This window comes from Phocoena phocoena, chromosome 1 (genome assembly GCF_963924675.1).
Source record: "Phocoena phocoena chromosome 1, mPhoPho1.1, whole genome shotgun sequence".
Classification (NCBI taxonomy): Eukaryota; Metazoa; Chordata; class Mammalia; order Artiodactyla; family Phocoenidae; genus Phocoena; species Phocoena phocoena.
The window spans coordinates 117,269,584-117,293,066 of record NC_089219.1 but is presented as its reverse complement, the minus strand read 5'-3'; the positions used below and the strand labels follow the sequence as shown (position 1 = coordinate 117,293,066).

Sequence of the window (23,483 nt, the reverse complement as noted above, 5' to 3'; positions counted from 1 at the left end):
CCATCTCACTCTAGCCCTGTTCAGAGACAGAGCTCTGATAACTTGCCCCTGAAAATTCCCTAAGACCCCATGATAGCCCTTTTCTCTCCCACCTGGAACTCTGTACCCAGTCTTGATTTGAGGAGTTTACCAATTGGTGTGGGCAGCAAGGTTTGGGCAGGGAGGAAGTAAGGGAAAAAGAGGAAATGGGCAATGGAGAAGTGGAAAGGACAAGGGTCACAAAAGGGGCGGAGATACACAAGATAAACTGCTAAGGATTGAGTCTAACAGAGAAGTACAGGGTTAACACTCATGAGTTTCCCATCAAACTGAAAGACAGTAAGATACTGAGAAAGACATACCCACAAGTTTGGGCTTGAGGCCAGAGGCGGCTCATTTATTATAATTTCTCCTTTTCCAGTACATGCACAGAAAGCCTGACAGCTAAGCATTCATGTACGTGTACACACACACACACACACACACACACAGTCCCATTCCCAACGATGGACAGGCTCCGCAGACGAAGCAGGTAGGCAGGGAGGTCCAATGCTGTTCCCGTGCTCACCGATCTACTTCTCCAAACACAATATCTTGGGTACCTAGGAGGTCAGGGGGAGGAGAAAAAAAGTGATGTTACCAAGAATCTAGAACTCATTACTGTGCTCAGGAAACTGAGGATTTCAGTCTATGCCCATAGTCTATGTCGAACAGGAAGTGTTCAGGTTCTGTCCCCAATCAGAGTCTCAAACTCCCTTGCCTAGAACACCTCTACTAAACAACAGGCCTTGTACCTATGATGGCAACGACATCCGCCAACATGTGTCCCTTAGACATCTTGTCCAAACCAGCCTGCAGAGATTAAGACAGCAATAGTGTTAGGCAAGATTAACAGGGTAGAAGGAGGAGGAGTGAAAGTTCATAAAAATCTCAACCAAGGCCATTAATTACTGGCTTCACATATTAGCGTTAGAATCTTTGGGGTTGGTTCTTACCAGGTGGGCAAAACCAGGAGCCTTGATCTTGCATCGATAAGGGCGGCTGCTGCCATCAGACACCAGGTACACCCCAAACTCTCCCTGTCCAAGGAAGAAGGTTGGCTGCCTCCATTAACAGGAAGAACCCTTTCCTCTGCCAACAAAAACCTCTCTATTCACCCTCACGTCCTCTCTCTCACTGATGAACAAGCATTTATCTGAACATCCATCGCCAGTCACCCACTCCACGTACTGTCCTTTCCTTCCCCTTCTTGCCTCACCTTAGGAGCCTCGATGGCAGTGTATGTGGCACCTGGAGGAACTTGGTAGCCCTCAGTATACAACTTAAAGTGATGAATCAGTGACTCCATAGAAGTCTGGAGAGAGGAAAAACGGAGCGTCAACAGGCCAGACCCAAACTGTATGGCAGGTGTACCCACACACGGAAAATAATCCTACCCCCAGGGAGTCTAAGATCCCACATGTAAGCCAATGAGCACAGAAGGTATAGAAAAAGAGAGGAGGCTACGGGAGGTTAAGAATCCTTTACAGTGAATTCTTTGAAAAAGGAAAACTGAAAAGCAGGATTTAATCCCAAGATACTCCTCCCCAGCCGCTGCCCCCTTTCCCCCTTTTCCCTCCCCCTATAGCTAACCTTCATCTCTGCTCGTTTTGGTGGAGACACTTTGGCATCATCAACCTTGATCTCCCCGGGAGGCATCTTGTTCAGACACTGTAAGATGATTCGAAGGGACTGGCGCATCTCCTCCACCCGACACAGGTACCTGAAGTAGATGAGACAGACTCAGATCAAGAGAAGAGCAGCCAGAGGATGAGATGTGAGGCTGGGAGGATGGATGCCCTTGGCCAAACTGAAGAGTGCTAGGTAACCTTCCTCATCCTTTTCTCCTAGTACAGCATCTCTGCTTGGCCTGGCCACCCATAGAAAACCTACAGTCTTCTGATTCGAGCACTGGGCCCTCTCCTAGTTTTCTCAGACCAAATCCTCTTCTAGTTTTCTCAGACCATGTCCTGTAGTAGTTCCCTCTTTAATTACCCTCTTAAACATTTTTTGGAGTATAGAACAGGTGAGAGTCAAAGTGACTCAAAAAGAAAACAGTAGCAAATTTTTCTTGGGGTCAGTAAAGAGGAATGGAATTTGAAGCTTAGAATCTAGTAGAAACAGCACTGGATAAGGAGGAGTCTAGTCTCAAGCACTACTAACAGAATAATATCCCAGGCTAATCTCTAACTTTTATGCTTCAGCTTTCTCAGCTATAAGATGCAGCCCAAACTAGTTCCATCTAAGACATAAGAAGAATGTAAGGGTAAAATAAAATGTCCCATATGTGCAAGTACTTTGAAAAGCAACCTAGTTTAACACACACAAGAGCTCCAACAGATACTGGAAAGTATGAGAAAGACGAAAGCAGTTAAGAGAAAAGTTAGACAGGGGAAACTAGCTGGAAAATGAGCTAAGAAGGGATCTGGGCCTCACCTATCATAGCAGTCCCCTCGAGAGCCAATAGGAACATCAAACTCCACCTGGTCATAAACATCATAGGGCTGGGTCTTCCGCAGGTCCCACTGGATGCCCGAGCCCCGGAGCATTACCCCGCTGTAGAGAGCATAATGGGACCAAGGGTCACTTTCCACAAACCAAGAAAAGAGGCATGCTCTCTTCCCTAGTCTCCCCTCTCCCTCCCGCACGCTCTGGGCATGGGATACAAAGACAGCACAGCAAGGAAGGCGCCACCCCTGAAGCCAAGAGATGAAGCTGGAACCCACCCGCCCCTAAGGAGAGAAGTCTTATTCCTCACACCTAAAACCATAGTTAAGTGCGTCTTCTGCTGTTACAACCCCAATGTCGACTGTCCGATTTTGCCAGATCCTATTGTTGGTCAGCATCTGTTGAGCAAGAGACCTGGTGTGTGAACACTCTTCAAATACCTCTGTATTTCTTTATAATTGGGGACTAATCCCACAGATCCTCTTGGGGTAAGAGAGGGATTTTCCCCACCGGCTCCTATCTTACCTCCTCCAGCTCATCAATGCGAAGAGAGAAGTTCTTAGAAAACTCATAAATGTCATCCATAAGCCCAAGGGGTAGGTCCTAGAAGACAAACGGAGAATCGATAGTGAGTGCAGAGTCTCCACTAAGGAGAGCCAGCCCTGCCTCAGGGATACAGGGTTAGCGCTTCCATCAGCCAGGGCTGCCCTCCAGTGGCCACAGAGGATATAAGCAAGGACTGGATCTTAAGAGAGGCAGGGGACCCTGCTCACCTGGTGCACACCTCCTGGCCGGACATAAGCAGCATGCATCCGAGCCCCAGACACTCGCTCGTAGAACTCAAACATCTTGATAGGACACACTGGGAATTAGTGACAAAGTCCTGGGCCCCTAAGTCCGACACCATGGTGGTCTACTCCCCCGCCCCCAGCCTTCTGGTGCCCAACCAACCCCTCATGACACAGAGCTCCTCAAGAATATAACCCAGGTTAAATATACCTTCTCCCCCTAAATGTTCTCTCTCCTTTTACTCTCGTCTCCTTCATACCTTCTCTACCTCTGGCACCTCCTTCCCTTCTCCTATTCTTTCCTCCTTCTCATACCTTCTCCCTTTCTTCAAACAACCAGAAGAAAGGGGTCATGGCCCCAATGTCCAGGGCATGTGTGGTCACAGCCATGATGTGGTTCAAAAGCCGAGTGATTTCTCCAAACAGCACTGTAGAGAGGTGAAGACAAGAGAAGGATATAGGAGCCAAGGATCCAGGCTGACAGAGCAGCTCTGGGCAGAGCCTGGGGTCTGCATACTAAGCTCCGGTTCGGCGCTCCTAAGATGCGGGGCAGAGGCACCATGCTGTACTCTCAGTGGGCCACAGGAAGAAGGGGATGGGCATACCTCGGATCCACTGTGCCCTAGGAGGAGGTTGGATGTTGAGCAACTTCTCCACAGCCAGTGAATAGGCCTGTTCGTTACACATCATGGACACATAGTCTAGCCGGTCGAAGTATGGAAGGGCCTGGGAAGAGGGAAGAATCAGGATCACATCTAACAGGCCAAGGAACCCTCAGTCTGGCTGCTAGAAGCACTGCTCTCAGTGGGCATCAGAGGTCAGTGCTACATAAACCTTCCCAATCTCAGGAGCCTCAGAAAGGCAGGATGAAACACACTGAAGGGGTGAAGGTGGGGGGACCCCAATTTGTCGTGTTTGCCCATTTCCATGGTGAAAATACTCCTACGAAGTCCCACTTTAAACTACCAACATTATGTAACTGACCACAGACAGTGCTGGGCCGAGTAGCACACCATTACACAGTATTTCCACGATACAGATACAATGGAAGTAAATACCTAAGGAGCACAGCGTAGAAAAATGTAGTAAAATAATGAAGGCATGGATTTTGATACCTCTACCTTGATTTTTAATATATTAAATCGCAAGCTAGTATAATCTGATTTTTAATAACAGCTGTGTTTAACAACTGGCTCACAAAATTCCTGAAAATTTAACAGTGTTCTTGTGAGCCAGTATGAGTTAGCTCCAGCACACCACTGCCAACCAAGTCTTCTGGGCCAAGTGACGCCTCTGTCAAAGAAGATCGCCTCTCTGAGATACTGCAGGAGAAAGGTAATCTCAGGAGGAAATTAAGAACACCAAGAAGAATGGGATTTGTTTCTGTAGGAAGAGTCAGGTAGAAATGGTTCTTCCCCAGAATACCAAGAAAGCTAAGTCCCAGCTGTATGCTGAAGCAGCTTCAGCTTCCAGGAAGGAGGTGGAGCTAAGACGCCTCTTCTTGGAACAGCCAGTTCTTGCCCTGATGTCACTGTGACGTGGGATAAAGCTACAGGGTTTAACTCCATGGACTCTGGGACCAGAAACCATCATTGCCTGGACTCTTTGGGGGAATCACATTCTAGTCAGCTGGTTCGAAATCCTAACTCCATCGTCCTCTGTTATCAAGAGCTTTCTTCATGATAGTAAGAAAAAAACTTCAGATCCCTATCCCAGATCCAATTTCTTCAAATCTGACCCTACCCTCATTATTTGGGTCACAGAGTTCTCCTAAAAACAGCAAACTCTGTTACAAACTCCCTCCCGGTCACTCTGACTCACTGAGTATTTCGAAAACAAACTTAGAATGCTGGAAGATACAAGAATCAGCTGTTAAACCTGGGGACTTGACGTCTCTCTCCTCTTTCCCTGACCCCAGGGACACCAGCTTTGACGTACTAGTACGACATAAGAGCAGGGAAACTGAGGCACTAGGGTAAGGATAAAGGGGTCAGCCAAAAGTCAGCCGGAGAAGAGCTAGGAGTGTAGCTCCAGCTCCAAAGTATTTCTGTTGGATAAACCAAATCCACATGATTCAAGTCAAGCATCCCCTGCCACATCCCTCCAGCCTCCCAATCAAAACTGTCCTAATAACCTCAACGGGCTACTCCTCTCAACACCCTCCTCCCCTGGGGTTTTGGGGCAGTGAACTGGCAAAGTCCGAGGCTAAAGCATCCCCAGGTCCTGTCAACAGGTCCCCGTTCACCCCCCACACCTGCAGATAGGTCTTGTATTCAATGAGCTTCTCAGTGCCTCGGTGCAGCAGCCCGATGTGAGGGTCACACTTGCGCACCATCTCCCCACTCAATTCCATCACTAGCCGCAGGACTCCATGGGCTGCTGGGTGCTGGGGCCCAAAGTTCAGGGTCAGGTTCGACACCAACGTGTCCTTTGGAGGGTCCACATCTGAGAAGTGGGAAATAATTGAGCCAAATGGTAATTCCTTTGAGAACCCCCAAAAGACAGCAAGGAGTTAATATCTCCCTGGAGACTTTCCATCTCACCATTCCATACCGTGCTGATTTCCTAACCTTTATCATAACCAGGAGGAAGACCATTAGATGGGAAAAAGGGAAGGGAGACTAAACTTTCTGATGAGAGGGACCATGAGCCTCACTCTTTCCATGTCTCTCAGGATACCTGTAAAAAACTAATAATGAGGGGCTTCCCTGGTGGCGCAGTGGTTGAGAGTCCGCCTGCCGATGCAGGGGACATGGGTTCGTGCCCCAGTCCGGGAAGATCCCACGTGCCGCGGAGCGGCTGGGCCCATGAGCCGTGGCCGCTGAGCCTGCACGTCCGGAGCCTGTGCTCCACAACGGGAGAGGCCACAACAGTGAGAGGCCTGCGTACCAGGAAAAAAAAAAAAAACAAAAAACTAATAATGATAGATAACCCTTATACAGTCCTTATTATGTGCCAGGCACTACTCTAAGCACTTTACTTATTTTAATTAATTTAATTATTTCAACAACCATATAAGCAGTTGATACTATCATTATCCTCATCTCATTGGAGAAGTTGAGACCAGAAAGACTAAATGAATTGTCAGAGTTAGTAAGTGGCAGAGTCAGGATTTAACTCAGCCTGGTCAGCTCCAGACTCCACACTCTTAACCACGAAGATACACTGCTCTCCAGATGTATCTGCTGAATGGACAACTAATTGGGAAATGTATACTTAATTCTTACTACTACTGATGGACAGTTTTTACCCTCAAGAGGCTTACAATTTCATTCGGGAGACAAGTCCATGTGAGAAACTAGTAACGCAGGTCAAACTACAAGTTGCCAAGTAAGTTGCTTAGCCATTAAGTATTTAAAGAAAGGAAAGAACACTGTGAAGACCTCGTGGAGGCAAGATATGAGCTGGTTCTTAAACACAGGGAATGATTCAAATAGGTAGAGAGAAGAGGCATCCCATGCTATGGAATGAACACATGTCAAATCTCAGAAACAAGGAAGTAAATATCTATGGAACTCTTGTTTGCCAAGAGACAGAAGATTAAGTGTTGGCAGGCAGTAGGGGGTAGTGGTTCAATTATCAGTATTATTTATTTATTTAAAATTTATTTATTTTATTTATTTATTTTGGGTTGCACTGGGTCTTCATCGGTGCACACGGGCTTTCTCTAGTTGTGGAGAGCAGGGGCTACTCTTCGTTGCGGTGCGTGGGCTTCTCATTGCAGTGGCTTCTCTTGTTGCGGAGCACGGACTCTAGGCGCACGGGCTTCAGTAGTTGTGGTTCGCAGGCTCAGTAGTTGTGGCGCACGGGCTTAGTTGCTCCGCGGCATGTGGGATCTTCCCAGATCAGGGCTTGAACCCGTGTCCTCTGCATTGGCAGGCGGATTCTTAACCACTGCACCACCAGGGAAGCCCCAATTATCAGTGTTATTAGTAACACTTAGGAAGGACTTAGCATGAGCCAATCACTACATTACGCGGTTTACGTTACTTGCAACTCATTTAATCCTTACAGTAACGCTATGAAGTAGGTACTTTATTCACTGGTAAATGGAGAGTTGAGATCTGAAACCAGAGTCTACCTATGCAACCAAAATTCTTCACCATGGGCTTTGGAGTCAGACAGACCCACGTACAAATCCACCTGTGTCCTCGACCACTTTTTAATCTCTCTACACCACAATTTCCTCAAAATTGGGATAATATTTGTATCACTCTCATAGGTCTGTTGTAACAACTAAGTGAAATACTGCATACAAAAACACTCAGCACATGGTAAGCACTCAGCTGTTGTTACTGTTAAATTTTTGAAAGGTTAACTGGAAGTTCCTTTGAAGGTTTTCGAGCAAAAGAATGAATGACATGCTAAAGTGATGTTTGGGGAAGATAAAGGCATAGACACTGTATAGGATAGCTGGAGGGAGACTATATCAGTGGCAAGAACCCATCAAAGAGACTTCCGAAATAATCAAGGTCTAATACAAAATAAATCGAAACAACAAAGGGAGAAATGACCAGATGTGAAACATTATTAAAGAATCTGCATGTTATTGAACATAAACATGGAGGGCAAGAGAGAAAAAAGAGCCAAAGATGACTAAAAAGTTTCAATCCTGAGGGATTAGGGGAATGAGGGAGTCAATGATCAAAATTAAAAATCACGGGCTTCCCTGGTGGCGCAGTGGTTGAGAGTCTGCCTGCCGATGCAGGCGACACGGGTTCGTGTCCCAGTCCGGGAGGATCCCATGTGCCGCGGAGCGGCTGGGACCATGAGCCATGACCGCTGAGCCTGTGCGTCCGGAGCCTGTGCTCCGCAATGGGAGAGGCCACAACAGTGAGAGGCCCGCCTACCGCAAATAAATAAAATAAAATAAAAATTAAAAATCACAAGGAAGAGCTAGTTTTGATGGGGGGGAAAAAGGTTTCGTATTCAGAAAGGTTTCATTTGGGTGCCAGTGGGAAAAACCACCTTGTCAAGAGAGGGAGATGGAAATATACTGAATCTCTGGAAAAAGCTGAAGCTAAAGATATAAATTTGGTAGGGATCTTCGAGGGTTGACTGGGACCTTCTCCTTCTTTTCTCTTGGAATATTCTACTTGACAAATACCTCCTATTATCACTATTGTCACGTTTGTTGAGTTGCAAGGTTAAAGAAGCAAAAAGAGTTGGCGGCTAAAATTTGCCTCACACAGAGAGCTCAAGAGCACTTAGAAATCAGCTTGGGGCATGGAGGGGTGTAGGTTGGGACAGTGGCACTGGGCACTCACCGTTCCAAGGTGGAGGCTTCCAGTGGGCTGTTTCCTTGGTGGGGTACATGACAGCGCCCCCAAACTGCTCTGCCCATTCCACATCTGGCTGCCATTGCCGAGCACCTCTGGGGAGGTAATGACAGATCCTAGACAAAGGGCCTGAACAGTGCTTGGTTTCTCCGTTCCCATTCACTTTCAGGTGGGCCCAGGGAAGGGTGTCTTGGATTCTTCAAGAATTCTTCAAATTCTTCAACACAGAGTTGTGTCGCTTTGGCAGAACAAACTGGAACTCTAGAGGTTCCATCCTTACTAACAACTTATTCCTGAAATCACTTCACCTATCACCCGTACACATGCAAAGCCGGGGATCCCAGCTCCTTTAAATTCTGGTCATATTCATATTCCCATTCTGGTGAATATGAACTCAAAAAGGTGTTTATTCAAGGTCAACCCATGAGTAAGAAAAGATAGGGGGGTGGGGCATGCTGGCTCCTTGGCTCTGCTCAAGTACGGCCAGAACAATGCACTGAGGCCAACCCGCGGATTCTTGGTTTATGTGCCTCATTTAAGTCTATTGGGGTTGCTCTCCTCTTCTTCCACAGCGTCTAAGGAGAATTTTCACCAGTCGCGCCCCACCCGTGAAGGGGGTTGGGAAAAGCAACAGGACATAAAGGGAGGGTGACATTATCACTAACACTGAGGCGCGGAGTCTCCCTCCAACTGATTTCACCTCTGGCAGATCGAGCTCAAACCCTCTTTCCTCCCTCGGCCAAGGCAGGCACCACTGGATCCTGGAACTCGATAGAGCAGGCCTGGACGAGGGGTCACGGGCCTGGGTCATTCTTTCCTAGGGGGTCACAGGGCCCGTGGAGTCCCCGGACTCGAGAAACCCTAGCCCTGGGGACAGCGCATCGAGGGCTGCCCTTGGTCTCACCTGGTGGGCTGAATCGGCAGTCGGGCCCCAGCCCCGGGCCGCAGCACCAGGGCCGCGACGCCCCGGAGGCCGCATAGAGCCCTGAGCGTCGCCATCTTGCCCCGCCACGGACTGCGGGAAGGAGAACCGGGCGGAAGTGCCTCTTGCGCGCCTCCTGTGGGCTTCTCGCCTATTGGCACCACTCAGCAGCCCTCTTGGAAGCTGGCGGGGTCGCCGAGAGCGAACCTGACAACATCCGGGTTCTGCACCCCGGCTTCACTTTCGCTTAAATACCGGAGGCTGAGGCCCTTGCTTCCCACCGCTCCTGGTGGGCTCTTCTAAGGCTGAGCAGGAGAAACTTGCAGTTCCTGCTGCGGGCAGCGGCGCCCTCGCGCACCATCGCCGAGCTGCCTGCGCGCCTTAGAAAGTGCCCTGCCGCCCGGAGCCAGGCGGACACTCACATGGGGGCCCTTCCCCACTCCTCGCGTGAGCTCACCGCTGCTGAAGCCCTGCTCTCTGGTTGTGTCTGAGCCCTGCCCTTCTGGGGTAGAGCCGGGCTTTGCCAATTACCTCCTTATCCCCGAATCCAAAAGATTCGGAGCCGGGAGAGCTAGCTAATTTCCAGACGGCCTAAATGGGTTAGGGAAAAGAGGCCCTAGTGGGGCTGGGCGGGTCTGAGAGCTCCTGTCAAAGTAAAATGAAAAAAGAGTAGGATGCGAAGGCCACCAGCATTGGAACGGGCTGCTGCGCTGTGTAGGAGCCACCTCATGAGGATAGGAGGTCCCCTATGGGTGACCCTTATATCTGCCAGGCTTCCAGAGCCCACAGAATTACAGACCCAGGAAGTGCCCTTAGCGATGCCTCGCACCCCACTTCCACCCTGGGTCAGTCTCTTTTACCTCATATCTTTCCGACCCGGCCTCTGTACTGGCCAACGGCATAGAACTGTAGCACCATCAGGAGTCTGATCGTAATCCTGTGTGGAAGAGATAAAGAGGAGTTCCAGCCTTGGAGCTAGTTCCGGTTCTCTCTGCCTCCAAGCCCAGCTCCAGCTGGGCCACCCGTTAACTTTGCACATCCCCCCCACTTGGGGCCTTGAAAGAGGCCTTCCCCAGATCTCCTCCAGACAGGGTGCCTGGGCCACAGCTCACCAGCAGGAGAGCAGGATGGGGCAGGCAGACCAGGAGAGTGGCAGAGACAGGGAATTCTTAGCTGCAAAGAAAGAGGGGAAAGCCAGACCTCTAGCCTGGGAGTTGACCTAGTGGGAACTGTACCAAAGGGTGAGGCCATATCCCTGACTGGGGGAACTGACTGGGACACCTGGGTGGGCTCGGCAGCCCTCACAGAGCCAGGCAGAGGCTGTGCCTCCCTGCTCCCCTCATTCCCCACCGTCTCCCTGGGCCTTCTCTCCCGGTATAGCTGAAACACACAGTGAAGGTGGTGATAGTGAGGGAGGACGATGTAGGGACTGCATTTATTTGCCCTAATCCAGCCTAGGAGAAGACAGGATCGACTCCGGGCTGCTTGGCCCTAGCGGCAACTTGAGCTGGAACTAGGGTGAGGGATCCTGGGGGGCTGCCTAGGACACTGCATCTTTTGTGCCTTCTCCAGGCTGCCAACGCTCCCCACACACACACTGCTGCTGTTACTCTAAGGCCTTTTGTCTCTCACTGCTTACTCGCCCCCTTTGTCCTCGTCTCAGATGTGGGTGCAGAGGGGCAGTAAGAGTCCTCTGGTGACAGCTCCTCTTGCTCCTGCCCCTTCTGGTCTCCCATCCTTTGTCTGACTCCTGCAGCACCAACCCCCTCCCTTTAGGACCAGGGTCAGGGCATGTGGTGGGTCAAGAGGTGGGTCCTGCAGTCCGAAGCGGGTGGGTGATACAGGAAGTGATGGTCACCAGGGCAGGTATCTGCAACCTGGGCAGGAAGGGAGGGGAAAAGGAAGTATTCTGGCGGATGGGATGTGGAGGACAGGAGGTGACCAGGCCGAGAGTGAATAGAGGAGTGGGGGCAGGGGCAGGTGGTCTGCCTCTGGGAAAGGAAAGTACTGACGGTACTCTCCTTCCTGGGGATATCCTGGGGAAAGGAGTGGCCATAGCGTGGGGTGAGCAGAAATTGCCCCTACTTCTGAGCCCTTTCCTTCCTTGTCTTGAGAATCCACCCCCAAGACTTCTTTGCTGAGTTCTCTCCAGTCCCAAACCAAGGAAATCATTCTGCTCCTTTCCCTAACATTACCTCTTCCTCCCCAAGCACTCTCTCCATCCCAGGCACTGGGTTCCTGTTTCTCTCAGTTCCCTAATTTTCCTGTACCCACAGTGCTACAACCACCCTCTCCCTGTCCCATGGGGAATGAGAAATAAAGGATTACTAGATATTCCAGGAACCACTGGGTTCTTAGGACAAGGTGGGGCCGAAAAGGGGAACCAGGTGGGGATTCCCTCTGATGGATTGACATAGGGTACTTCTGGGTTCCTGAGAGAGCACTTCTTTCTTGTGCTGGGGGCTGGCTGACTTGAGGCTGGGGGAGGGTTTAGGGCAGTTGGGAGTGGGTAGGAGCAGGGCCAAGAGCCTGGGGGAAGCTACTGGGAGCTGGGCCAGGGAAATGGGGAGTCAGGAAGTGGGGAGGGGGAGCTCTGGGGGGAATGGAGGCTGGAGGCAGAGTGGCTGTCTGGGCTTCTGAGGGGGCGGGGAATGGTAATTCAGGAAAGGGGATCCTGAGGGAGAGAAGAGACGTTAGGGAAGAGGAGGTGCCACCCTAGATCTCCCTTCTGTAAAAGGAAGAGTTGTTAACCCCTCCTGCCTTGTCCTCTGCCGGCTCCATGTGCCCATTCTAAGCAGACTCATCCTACCTTTGGGCACTACACTCCCTGATCACTGTCTCCTTGCCTGCCCCATCTCCCTGCCTCCTGTACTCTCTCCAGCTTCTTGGTCCCATCCTGAGCAGTGTCAAGCCACCTCCTTTCTTTGTTCGGCCGTCTTGATGCCTCCTTACCTGTTCCCCACCCTCTTTCCGTGGCAGCTCACTCAGTTCCCTCGGCCCTGGAAACCAGCCTCTAGGGGCAGAGGGCATCATGAGGGATCCCTGAGAAAAGGGAGGATGTGCCAGGTTAGACAGTGGGAGCTAGAATTCTCCTGGGACCATGGTCCCTTCTTCGCGTGTGGTCCAGGCCCTTTCCCTGACTTCCTACCCCTCCTGGGGCTCTGTCCCACCAAAAAGGGAAAGAGACAGCTGAGAGCCGACTGTGGGGTTTGGGAAAAGACTATGTCATCAGCTGGCCCAGTGCCTATGATCCATCCGGCTGCTAGAGATTCCCCTCCCCTGGGCAAGTCCCTTTTTTTTTTTTTTTAAAGGAAAACAAAAACTAGATTTTTGGGAAGCAATGAAACACCCATCTGAGTCCTACCACCAGAGCTCCTGGCTGAATGGCTTATAGCTCAGCCAATCGTAGTGGCTCAGGACGCTTAAAAGAGCTGGCGCGGAGAAAGGCTGGGAAGAACTCACAGGGAGACCCACAGACTCATAGACACGGGAGACAGAGGAGGAGAAAGACAGAAACAAAGGCACGGCGGAAGGAGGCAGAGAGAGGACAGGCACAGAAGCGAAGCCAGACAGAGTCTGAGGGAGTGCAAAGGGAGAGGCCAGAGAAGCTGCAGAAGACACAGGCAGGGAGAAACAAAGATCCAGGAGAGGAGGGTGTGGGAGGAGAGTTTGGAGGAACCAGACCACTAGGCACCTCTCCTAAGCCTAAGGGCCAAGTTTTCTCCATCTCCTCTGAAGGTCCCCAGACCCTCTGAAAATTCTGCCTCTGACCCTGGCTGGGGTCCGAGCCCCGAGGCTGCAGAGAGGAGTTTTCCAAAGCCAGGGCAGGGAGGACTTGGTGCCCAGACGGCCTCAGTCCCTCCCAGCTTCAGCACCAGTGCCATGTCCCGGACGGACTCGCATCCCAGGAGGGGCTTGGCGGAGTGCTGCCTGTGGGGAATCCAACCCTGCCTGCTGCTCCCCAGCGTGCCCGTCTCCGAGCTGCTTCTGCTGCTGCTGGCCTCCCTCCTGCCCTCAGCCTGGCCGGCCAGCCCCTTCCCCCGGGAGGAGGAGATCGTGTTTCCAGAGAAGCTCAACGACAGCGTCCTGCCTGGTTTGGGCACCCCTGCCAGGCTGTCGTACCGCTTGCCAGCCTTTGGGGAGACGCTGCTACTAGAGCTGGAGCAGGACCCCGGCGTGCGGGTGGAGGGGCTGACGGTGCAATACCTGGGCCGGGCGCCTGAGCTCCTGGGCGGGGCAGAGCCGGGCACCTACCTCACTGGCACCATCAACGGAGATCCGGAGTCGGTGGCATCTCTGCACTGGGATGGGGGAGCCCTGTTAGGGGTGCTGCAGTATCGAGGGACCGAACTCCACATCCAGCCCCTGGAAGGAGGCACCCCTAACTCTGCTGGTGGGCCTGGGGCTCACATCCTACGCCGGAAGAGTCCAGCCAGCGGCCAGGGCCCCATTTGCAACGTCCAGGCTCCTCCCGGGAACCCCAGTTCCAGCCCACGAAGAGCCAAGGTAGGCAGCCCTGGAGTCTGTGTCCTCCTGCCATGTCTGTCCTACTGACCCCTATTCACCTTCTCTCCACCCACTTCCACTTCTGGCCAGCCTGCTGCTTCCCTCCCTTCTGTCTGCCTTTTCTCTTTCCACTGGCCTCCTTTCCTGGGAAGGCTCTGGTTTTTCCCTGCCCCAACCCTTCTCCTAGCCAGACCGCTGATCCCAAGGGGGTTCCCAGGGTTGGGTCAGAGACGCTATGCTGGGAATGACCACTCTCTCTCTCCACCCCGACCCTGCCTGGCCATGGCATCCTACTGGCACAGTCCCCAACAAGGAGGCCCTCCTGATAGCCCCTTGGCCTTGACTCTTTTCTGGGCCCCAAATTTGATTTTCACCACCAGCTAAAGGAGTGAGGTTTGAGGCCCAAGAGACTGGCCTCTGGCTTCTGATGCTGTCTTCAAAATTGTTCTGGCAAACTGCAAACTAGGGCAGGAGTGGACCGGGGAGGAAAGGCATCCTGAACCCCCTTCTGGTCCGTCCCCTTCCCACATTGCGGACTGACTGCAAGGCTGCCTGAGGCTCCATCCTTTCCTCCCTCCCACTCCCAGTCTCCCCCCTTCTTCCCTTCCTTCCTCCCTCCCTCTCTAGCTTTAATCCAGACCAGACGCTCCCTCCACACCCGCCACGCTGAGATCTGGCCCTGGCCCTAGCCGCTGACTGAATTGTTCCTCCAACCACACAGGGAAGACACGTTGCAGCCCAGCCCTCTAGCCCCAGTCCTGCAGCCCCAGACACACTCAGGCATGGGGGACCCCAAAGTCCCTCCCAGAGGCAGTCCCAGCTGCTTTTCACCTCTTGCGCCCACATAGCCCTGGGACGTGGCGTCCCCATCCCCTCCCCTTCTCAGAACCAGCAGATGATTTCGCAGCGTTACCACAAAAGCCCTGGGATTTGGAGTTGGGGGGGAGGCCCCACCGAGACCCATCAGGAATCCCGTGGGATGTATGTGGCCCAGCTGGCTCTGCTGAGTTCCAGACCCAGGAAGTAAGGGAGGGGAGAAGTGATCCATGGGTCTGGGAGGCTATTTCAGGATCCTCCTCCCCTTTTTTCCTCTCCAGCGCTTTGCTTCACTGAGTAGATTTGTGGAGACCCTGGTCGTGGCAGATGACAAGATGGCGGCATTTCACGGTGCTGGGCTAAAGCGCTACCTGCTGACGGTCATGGCAGCAGCGGCCAAGGCCTTCAAGCACCCAAGCATCCGCAACCCTGTCAGCTTGGTGGTGACTCGGCTAGTGATTCTGGGGCCAGGTGAGGAAGGGCCCCAAGTAGGGCCCAGTGCCGCCCAGACCCTGCGCAGCTTCTGTGCCTGGCAGCGAGGACTCAACACCCCCGAGGACTCGGACCCTGACCACTTTGACACGGCCATTCTGTTTACCCGTCAGGTGAGGCCCCAAGCAGCACCTCAGGCCATGCACTGCATAACCCCAAGAAGCACCACTGCACAGACCGTGATGTAAATGGTGCCCCTGGAGCTGTTCAACATGGTGCCTGGCCCCAGCCACACTGCCAGTGCTATCTGGGCCCTGACAGTGCTGGATAACGCAGTGCCCAGGTCTCCACTAATCTGGATCTCAGCTCAATGGATGCTGGTGTCTTGGTTCCTCATGTATTGTCTCTGATCTCCCTCTCCACAGGACCTGTGTGGGGTCTCTACTTGTGACACTCTAGGCATGGCTGATGTGGGCACTGTGTGTGACCCAGCTCGGAGCTGTGCTATCGTGGAGGATGACGGGCTCCAGTCAGCCTTCACTGCTGCTCATGAACTGGGTAAGTTAGGGGTGGGGTCATGGGGCACCTGTGATGAGTGAGAGAGCTATCAGGGGTGAGGTGAGGGGACAGTGAGCTCACCAGGGTACAAGTGCAAGTCACAAGGTGTTTCTTCCTTTTCCCCAGGCCTAGGTCCAGGGCCATTACCCTTCTCTGCTCTGGATGTAGACATTTAGATTTTTCTATTAAATGAGATAGTGTGTAGAAATCTACTGTGAACTGTGTTTGGAGGGGAGGTAGCACAGTACTGAGAGAGATTATTCACAAGAGTCAGTGATAGAGGGGATGGAATCAGGGTTGGGAATGTAGGCTATAAGGAAAAGTCGGTAGGGAGGGGCCCTGAGTGTATCATGGCGAGAGGGGAGACAGAGCAAGGGGGGGCTACATATTGAGAAGCCCTTGGAGCACCAGAAAGACATTGGGGGCAGGTTGGGATGGGGAACGGATCTGACCATCCATACCTGCAACCAGGCTTATGATGGGCCTGCAACCCCCTGAGGGCACAGGGATGAGACCCCTGGACCCTAACAGGGCCTCTGCTCCCACAGGCCATGTCTTCAACATGCTCCATGACAACTCAAAGCCATGTGTTGGTCTGAATGGGCCTGGGAGTACCTCCCGCCATGTCATGGCTCCTGTGATGGCTCACGTGGATCCCGAGGAGCCCTGGTCCCCCTGCAGTGCCCGCTTCATCACCGACTTCCTGGACAATGGCTATGGTAAGCAGATGGCACTCCCCTTTCCCTGTGCAGGACCCAGTTCCTGCCCCCCACTGTACTTTCACTTCTGCCGCATTTCACATGGGTCAAACTGACTCCTTCCAACGTGCCTCCTCTGCAGTGTGGGATGGAGTGAGAAACGCTGCTGCCTTTGTGTGGTTCCCACTTCCTCTCAAAATAAATAGCACAGCTACAGGAGGCAAGTTTTGGCTCAATAGAATTAGAACTGACCTTCTAAGGGCCACAACTGTCCAACACCGCAAGGGGCTAGTTGTGAAAGAGGTGACTGCCTTGTCACTTGAGGTGTGCATGCCTAGCAGTATGACTATGGTTGGGCAGGGCTGTTGATGAGAAGCAGACTCAAGAATTCTGTAGCTGGTTGGAATAGGTAGGAAGATCTAGTGCTTTGAGTTCCTATCCTGATCCTGTTCCTTAGATGTGTGTAGACGTGTGACTGTAAGTTACCTCACTTCTGTGTAGCTGATCTGTAAAATACGCATAATAACGGTAACCACCTCATAGGCTTTGGCCATGATTAAACACGACGCTGTTGGTCAAACATTTAGCCAATGTTCATCACATAATAAGCATTGAATACATTTAGCTGCTATTTAAAGCTTCTTCCAGCCCTAGAATTTGGATCTTAGGATCTGTCAGGCCCTGGGGAGCCCAAGGCTGGCACCCCTTCAACCTATTGGTGACGTCATACCCCTGCCTCTTTTTCCAGGGCACTGTCTCTTAGACAAGCCAGAGGCTCCCCTGCATCTGCCTGTGACTTTCCCCGGCAAGGACTACGATGCTGACCGCCAGTGCCAGCTGACCTTTGGGCCTGACTCACGCCATTGTCCGCAGCTGCCGCCGGCCTGTGCTGCCCTCTGGTGCTCTGGCCATCTCAATGGCCACTCCATGTGCCAGACCAAGCATTCACCCTGGGCTGATGGTACCCCCTGTGGGCCCGCACAGGCCTGTATGGGTGGCCGCTGCCTCCACGTGGACCAGCTCCAGGACTTCAATGTGAGATCCCAAGGGCAGGGGAGGGGCAGAGGGCCTGGGGGAGGAGGGAGTGGCCCTGAGCCCAAGAGAGTGTATTCATCCCACTCTTCCATTCTGTCCTTCTGCAGATCCCACAGGCTGGTGGCTGGGGCCCCTGGGGATCGTGGGGTGACTGCTCTCGGAGCTGTGGAGGTGGTGTCCAGTTCTCTTCCCGGGACTGCACACGGCCCATCCCCCGGAATGGTGGCAAGTACTGTGAGGGCCGCCATACCCGCTTTCGTTCCTGCAATACCCAGGACTGCCCAACTGGCTCAGGTGAGGAGTGGGGGGGATGGGAGCCTTGGGAGGGATGGGTAGGACGGAAAGGACTGTCCCTTGAGTTCAGGGACCAAGGAGGTGTTGACTGTCCCTGCTGTTGGGGGGAGTGACTTTACCCTTCAGGAAAGTGACAGGTAGTCTGTGGGGGAGAGAGCTGCCGTACTGTCTGGAGGTCTGAGAGGCTCGGTGGAGGGGCTGGTGGGGCAGCGTGAGGAGAGAGGGGCTCTGACTGTCCATTTTAACCCTACAGCGCTGACCTTCCGTGAAGAGCAGTGTGCGGCCTACAACCACCGCACTGACCTCTTCAAGAACTTCCCAGGGCCCATGGACTGGGTTCCTCGCTACACAGGTGTGGCGCCCCGGGACCAGTGCAAACTCACCTGCCAGGCCCGGGCACTGGGCTACTACTATGTGCTGGAGCCACGGGTGAGAACCGGGGGGCCCCAGGGCCCCGTCTAAGCTCACACACTACCCAACCCGCCCTCTGCTTTCGGATGGCAGAGATCCCAAACAGCACTACTGCTGGCGTTCCCACAGCCATGCCCGGGGCCCACTCAGACTTCTCTGGCCGTGGGTATTTAGAAAACTAGCCCTGGACTCTGGATAAGTTGCCAATCAGGCAGCTCTAGCCTGTCCCATTTCCCTTGGTTTCTTTCCCTCTCTCTCCCCCATCTTCCAGTGCTCCGTTTTGTGAGAATGGAAGTGTGTGGACTTTTGGGCCCTTCTCTGACCCCCTTCCCATGGGCTCTTCTGGCAAATTACAGTGGTGGCCTCATTGAGCTCATGGATGGCCAGTCCCTCACTGGACAGGCCTCCTGGAGACAGCAATGTCCCCGCACCGCCCCCCCCGCCCCCCGTGATAGGGCCCTGGGTTGAGGCTGAAGAAAGAACAAGCCTAGCAGGTTTGCATCCTTCACCCCTGTTCCGGGGAGAAAGCCTGCGCGTTGACTGCCCTCTAGTGTCCAGCTGGGACGGTACCACCAAGATTTAGGGCTTGGGGTTGGGACTCAGACCTGCAATTCCCGTGTTGGCTTCTCTGCTTGCCAGCTGTGTAACCTTTGGGCAAGCTCCTAATCTTTCTAAACCTCAGTGTTCCATCTCTACAAACCTCAAATAGTGGTTGTGAGATTTATATAGCACTTAGCACCGTGCCTAATTCACAGTGAGTGCTCTGAAAATGGTGGCTTTTATGATTATCATCCCTTACAGTGGCTGGGGTTCCCTCCACACTCCATCCACATCCCCTCCCTGACCCAACTTTTCTGGCATCCCCTCCCTGATGGGATATGGGTCTCGTTCGACTTACCAGCCCGTTTTGACTAAGGAAGACCCTTTCATCACTCCCTCTCTTCTCCTCAGGTGGTAGATGGGACCCCCTGTTCTCCAGACAGCTCCTCAGTCTGTGTCCAGGGTCGCTGCATCCATGCCGGCTGTGACCGTGTCATTGGCTCCAAAAAGAAATTTGACAAGTGCATGGTGTGCGGTGGGGATGGTTCTAGCTGCAGCAAGCAGTCTGGCTCCTTCAGAAAATTCAGGTTCATTCACTATTTATTTCCTCCTCCCACCTTCCTGGACGCTGTCCTGGGCCCTGGGGATACAGAGGTGAACTCAACACTGCTTCTCCTTTCAAAGAGCTGACGTACAGTCTAGTAGCGGAGACAGACGAGTTCACGGTTACAGCGCAGTGTCCCACCTGCTCAAAGGTGTCAGCCTGGGCTGCTGTGAGGGCACTTGTGGGCATCAGGGAAGGCTTCCCAGGAGGTGACCTCCCTTCTGGAGGAAGAATAGGAATTGGACAGGCACCAAGGAGGCGGGGCTTAGGTGGGCACCTCAGTAAGGGGGCAGCAGGTGTAAAGGCCCAGAGAGGAGGAAGGAGGGCACATTTGCATGTAGCTCAGATCTAGGCTGGACAGCTTACGTAGGTCTGGGGAGACAACCTTCTATACACATACAATCATAACAAACACAGCTCAGAAAGGCTGAGAGGATTCAGGGAGATGCTGAGTTCTCCTCTACTCCTTGCACACAGGTACGGATACAACGATGTGGTCACCATCCCCGCAGGGGCCACCCACATCCTGGTCCGGCAGCAGGGTACCCCTGGTGTCCGGAGCCTCTACCTGGCCCTGAAGCTCCCCGATGGCTCCTATGCCCTCAATGGTGAATACACGCTGATACCCTCCCCCACAGACGTGGTCCTGCCCGGGGCAGTCAGCTTGCGCTACAGCGGGGCCACTGCAGCCTCGGAGACACTGTCCGGCCACGGGCCCCTGGCTCAGCCTTTGACGCTGCAGGTCCTGGTGGCTGGCAACCCCCAGAACGTACGCCTCCGCTACAGCTTCTTCGTGCCCTGGCCAACCCCTTCAACGCCACGCCCCCCTCCCCAGGACTGGGTGCACCGCAAGGCACAGATTCTGGAGATCCTCCGGCGGCGCTCCTGGGCGGGCAGGAAATAACCTCACCGTCCCGGCTGCCCTTTCTGGGCACCGGGGCCTCGGACTTGGCTGGGAGAATGAGGGGGTTTGGCAGCTGCCTCGCACCGAGACACAGTTGGGGAGGGGCTGTGAGGTGAACCCGCCCCTCCTCTCTGCCCTACCGAGCAGGCTGGCCCTGCCCGGGTTTCCTGCCCTGGATGGCTGGTGGATGGAAGGGGCTGGGAGATAGTCCCCTATCTAAACTGCCCCCTCTGCCCTGCTGGTCACAGGAGGGAGGGGGAAGGCAGGGTAGACCCCAGTTGTATTTATTTAGTATTTATTCACTTCTATTTAGCACCAGGGAAGGGGATGAGGGCTAGGGTCCTGGGGAAACTGACCCCCTGCCCTCGTAGCCCTCACCCTGTCTAGGAAATCCAGGGTGGTGGTGATAGGTGTAAGTGATCTGTGTGTGTGTGTGTGTGTGTGTGAGAGAAGATGTGTGTGTGTGTGTGTGTGTGTGTGTGTGTGAGGTTCCTCCTGCCTAGCTTTCCTCTCCCTGAATTTTCTTTTCTGGGAGAGGAAGAGTCAAGGGTAGGATAGGCCTTCAGGGAGTAAGGGATTATCATATTTTTAAATATAAATTGAATTCTGCTATTTATGTGCTCCTCTTGGAGTCAGACAGATGTGGGTTGCACCCTGGCTCCACATCTCTGAACACTAGTTTCCTCATTTGACAATAATAATACCTCCCTTGGAAATTTGTTGTAAGGATTAATGTAAATAAAGAACTAGCACAATGCCTAGCACTTGGTAAGCGCCCAACAAATGTCAGCTGCCGTCAGTTATTATTATCACCACCTTACCGTCCTCGGCTCCACTGTCCACGGAGCCTGCGGTGCACTTGAGGGTGGCAAGGATCTGCGTCAGCGGTGCCTGCCCTTGTCCCCCAGGCCCAATTCCTTTGGTTGGCAGAACCCTAGCCTGGATTTTGAAGGACTGTCAGAGAAAGGACAGTTCTGTCCCTGATCTCTGGAGGCTCCCAACAACATGGAGGCATAATAAACACTCGGCTACAAGCACAATTGACAAGAACACGAATGTGAAAGATAACTAGAACGCTACCGTCAAAACAAACAAGCGCTTGGTAATGAGAGTGCTAGTTGAGGGTGCTGGGGGAAGCTGTTATAGAAAGAGCACTGGAGCGGGAGCCGATGGGTCTGAATCTCGGTTGGGGTTCAGCACCTTCCTAGCTGGTAGTGGTGGGTAAGTCACAGATGCTCAGCCTTAGGTTGCTCATGTGTGTAGTGGGGCTAAAACATACCTGTTCCCACAGGGTTGTTCTGAACAAATGTTACAATATTTTCAAAATAGTGAAGGCCGTACCCATGTGAGAAAATAGTGAAGGATGCACCCATGTGAGAGGTTATCCTTATGACTACTGAGTGACTGGTACAGGGTCCCCAGAATCAACCAGTGTAAACCCAGCAGACTTCTTTGAAGAGGTGATGTTAGAATGGAATTTAATAAGAGGAGTAGGGGATAGTCTGGAAGGCAAAAAAAAAAAGCATGGAGAGGGAGCCGAGGTGAGGGGGAGCCAGGTGTTCAGTGGTGGCGGAAATCAGTTCTACATTTCCGTCTGAGTAGGTGACTCTGCTTAAGGGAACAGGGTTGGGAAGGGCGGCAGGTGGACCCTGTAAGAATTTAGAGTCTTGACTGGTAGTAGCAGGACTGCTAGGGATTGGAGAAGGGCTGAATGTGGAGGTGAAGGAGGAGCTATAGGTAAAGAAGACCCTGAGGAGGGAGTGGAAGAGGGGGAAATGGGGGAACTAGGGGTGCTTCACTCTGCCATAGTAGCTCTTAGATGGGCTGCCCAATACTGCTCGGGATATAGTGCTGGGACTAGGGGATTAAGCCAAGCCATGGAGAGTGTAGCAGTTGCGTACACTCTGCTCACTGGGGCTGGGCTTCGCTGCTCAACTTCTGTACGAGGCAGCGCCTTACACGGTGCCCTGGACTTTGTACCACCAAGTATGGCACTTACTCCCTTGGCAGCACTGGGAACAGGGCAGCCCCCTACTCTGCTCGGCCTCTTTTCTTCCGTATGCATGGCCCCCACTGCTGTGCTTGGGCTCAGGCCCTTCCTCCTGTCCTCCTACCAACCAGGCTAGAGGAGGGAGAAACAGGAGAGTGGGACAAGGCCAGAGCGATCTTCAACTATTTCATCTGATTAGCAAAATTGGACCGCCAATAACATGTTTATAGACAGACCTTAATGCTATGAGCTGATGGTACAATAAGCAGAGTTCTGTGCTAAGTAGATGTAAAGTACAAACGCCAACAATACACAAATAAAGATGCTCACTGCAATGTGGGGGAAGGTTCTGTACTATACCTCCACAAAGAAATATTGGGTGGTACAAAGAACTGTATGATAAGGGCAAATTGAACCGTACAGAGATTGATGCCTGGGCTCAATGGGCTATGAGGGTTAAGGAGGGTGAGTCTTGGGCTGGACCTTGAGGAACAGGTAATCATGGTAGCCCTTCTTACATTTCTTTAGTGCCTACGGTAATAAATCACTTATATAAATTATTTTAAGAGAAATCCCTTTACTCACTGAGTAAGCTTCTGACTGCCATGAAGCAGTTTTTCCCAGAAAGTTACTGAGTTTAGAGGACACCTGTGTGATTGGATGGGTGGGGGGCGGGGGGAGGTATACAGTGAAAGAGAAGAGAAGACAGAGCTGCTCCTCAAAGAGAATTGATGGGTATCCTGGCCCTAAATCCCTAGCAAGGCCTCACCCCCTCCTGGAATGTTCTCGCCCCTACCACCCTTCCCAGACCCAGGCTGTAGACTGCCTAATATCCCGATGTCAGGGGTCCAACAAGTTCTTGCTATGGATATGGGGAGGGCATTATTGCCTTCATGGGTCTGAGCTGGGATGTGGGTGTACAAGCAGGAGGAGAAACAGGAATAACAGGAAGGAAGAAGGCATGGAGACAGTTCAAGTATCTGGTCCTTAAGGGAAAAAGAATGGTGATGAGCTGGAGGAAGAAGAGTCGGTGACTGCTGAGAGAACCCCGTCCCTGCAGAAGTTCAAGGAGAGATGGACAACTATTTTATGGGATGGCAAGTGTGCCTGTGTGTTCAAGGTGGGGGAAGAGGTCGAAGCAGTAACTGTGAGTTGGACCAGTTTCTTTAAGTCCTTTCTGTCCCTGAGATTCTCGACTTCAGTGATTAGAGCGGAGGAAATCTGGGCATTTGTCCAACTG

General features: G+C 52.7%; 2 protein-coding genes across 3 annotated transcripts; one reads left to right on the top strand and one right to left on the bottom strand.

Annotated features, from left to right (window-relative positions):
• Positions 1 to 351: 351 nt before the first annotated feature.
• Positions 352 to 9,556, bottom strand: NDUFS2 (NADH:ubiquinone oxidoreductase core subunit S2). Of its 2 annotated transcripts, XM_065874755.1 has the most exons (14): positions 9,438 to 9,556; positions 8,522 to 8,628; positions 5,509 to 5,699; positions 3,860 to 3,980; positions 3,570 to 3,682; positions 3,240 to 3,314; positions 2,992 to 3,069; positions 2,779 to 2,864; positions 2,455 to 2,574; positions 1,612 to 1,741; positions 1,238 to 1,333; positions 975 to 1,058; positions 774 to 831; positions 352 to 581 (listed from the first exon to the last, which is right to left on the bottom strand). In XM_065874755.1, exons 1-14 carry the CDS (start codon positions 9,530 to 9,532, stop codon positions 544 to 546), a joined length of 1,392 nt encoding a protein of 463 aa, XP_065730827.1. In that variant the 5' UTR covers positions 9,533 to 9,556; the 3' UTR covers positions 352 to 543. The 2 variants fall into 2 exon arrangements, with proteins under 2 accessions (XP_065730827.1, XP_065730837.1); XM_065874765.1 differs by lacking the exon at positions 2,992 to 3,069 and having other exon boundaries at positions 544 to 581; positions 9,438 to 9,532.
• Positions 9,557 to 12,905: 3,349 nt separating this feature from the next.
• ADAMTS4 (ADAM metallopeptidase with thrombospondin type 1 motif 4) lies at positions 12,906 to 21,037 on the top strand. Its single transcript, XM_065881802.1, has 9 exons — positions 12,906 to 13,961; positions 15,059 to 15,382; positions 15,635 to 15,767; positions 16,316 to 16,486; positions 17,214 to 17,500; positions 17,608 to 17,794; positions 18,048 to 18,223; positions 19,157 to 19,332; positions 19,827 to 21,037. The coding sequence occupies exons 1-9, from the start codon at positions 13,338 to 13,340 to the stop codon at positions 20,251 to 20,253; spliced, it is 2,505 nt and encodes an 834-aa protein (XP_065737874.1). The 5' UTR covers positions 12,906 to 13,337; the 3' UTR covers positions 20,254 to 21,037.
• Positions 21,038 to 23,483: the final 2,446 nt, after the last annotated feature.

What these genes read in the sequence shown, in the direction of transcription:
- ADAMTS4 (XM_065881802.1), top strand. Translation starts at nt 13,338, where the DNA reads ATGTCCCGGACGGACTCGCATCCCAGGAGGGGCTTGGCGGAGTGCTGC. An exon ending in CCAGCCCACGAAGAGCCAAG is followed by an intron (nt 13,962 to 15,058) that starts GTAGGCAGCCCT and finishes TTTCCTCTCCAG; the next exon opens with CGCTTTGCTTCACTGAGTAG. An exon ending in CACTGCTGCTCATGAACTGG is followed by an intron (nt 15,768 to 16,315) that starts GTAAGTTAGGGG and finishes CTGCTCCCACAG; the next exon opens with GCCATGTCTTCAACATGCTC.
- NDUFS2 (XM_065874755.1), bottom strand. Translation starts at nt 9,532, where the DNA reads ATGGCGACGCTCAGGGCTCTATGCGGCCTCCGGGGCGTCGCGGCCCTG. An exon ending in CTGCCGATTCAGCCCACCAG is followed by an intron (nt 8,629 to 9,437) that starts GTGAGACCAAGG and finishes TTACCTCCCCAG; the next exon opens with AGGTGCTCGGCAATGGCAGC. An exon ending in CTCCTGGTTTTGCCCACCTG is followed by an intron (nt 832 to 974) that starts GTAAGAACCAAC and finishes TAATCTCTGCAG; the next exon opens with GCTGGTTTGGACAAGATGTC.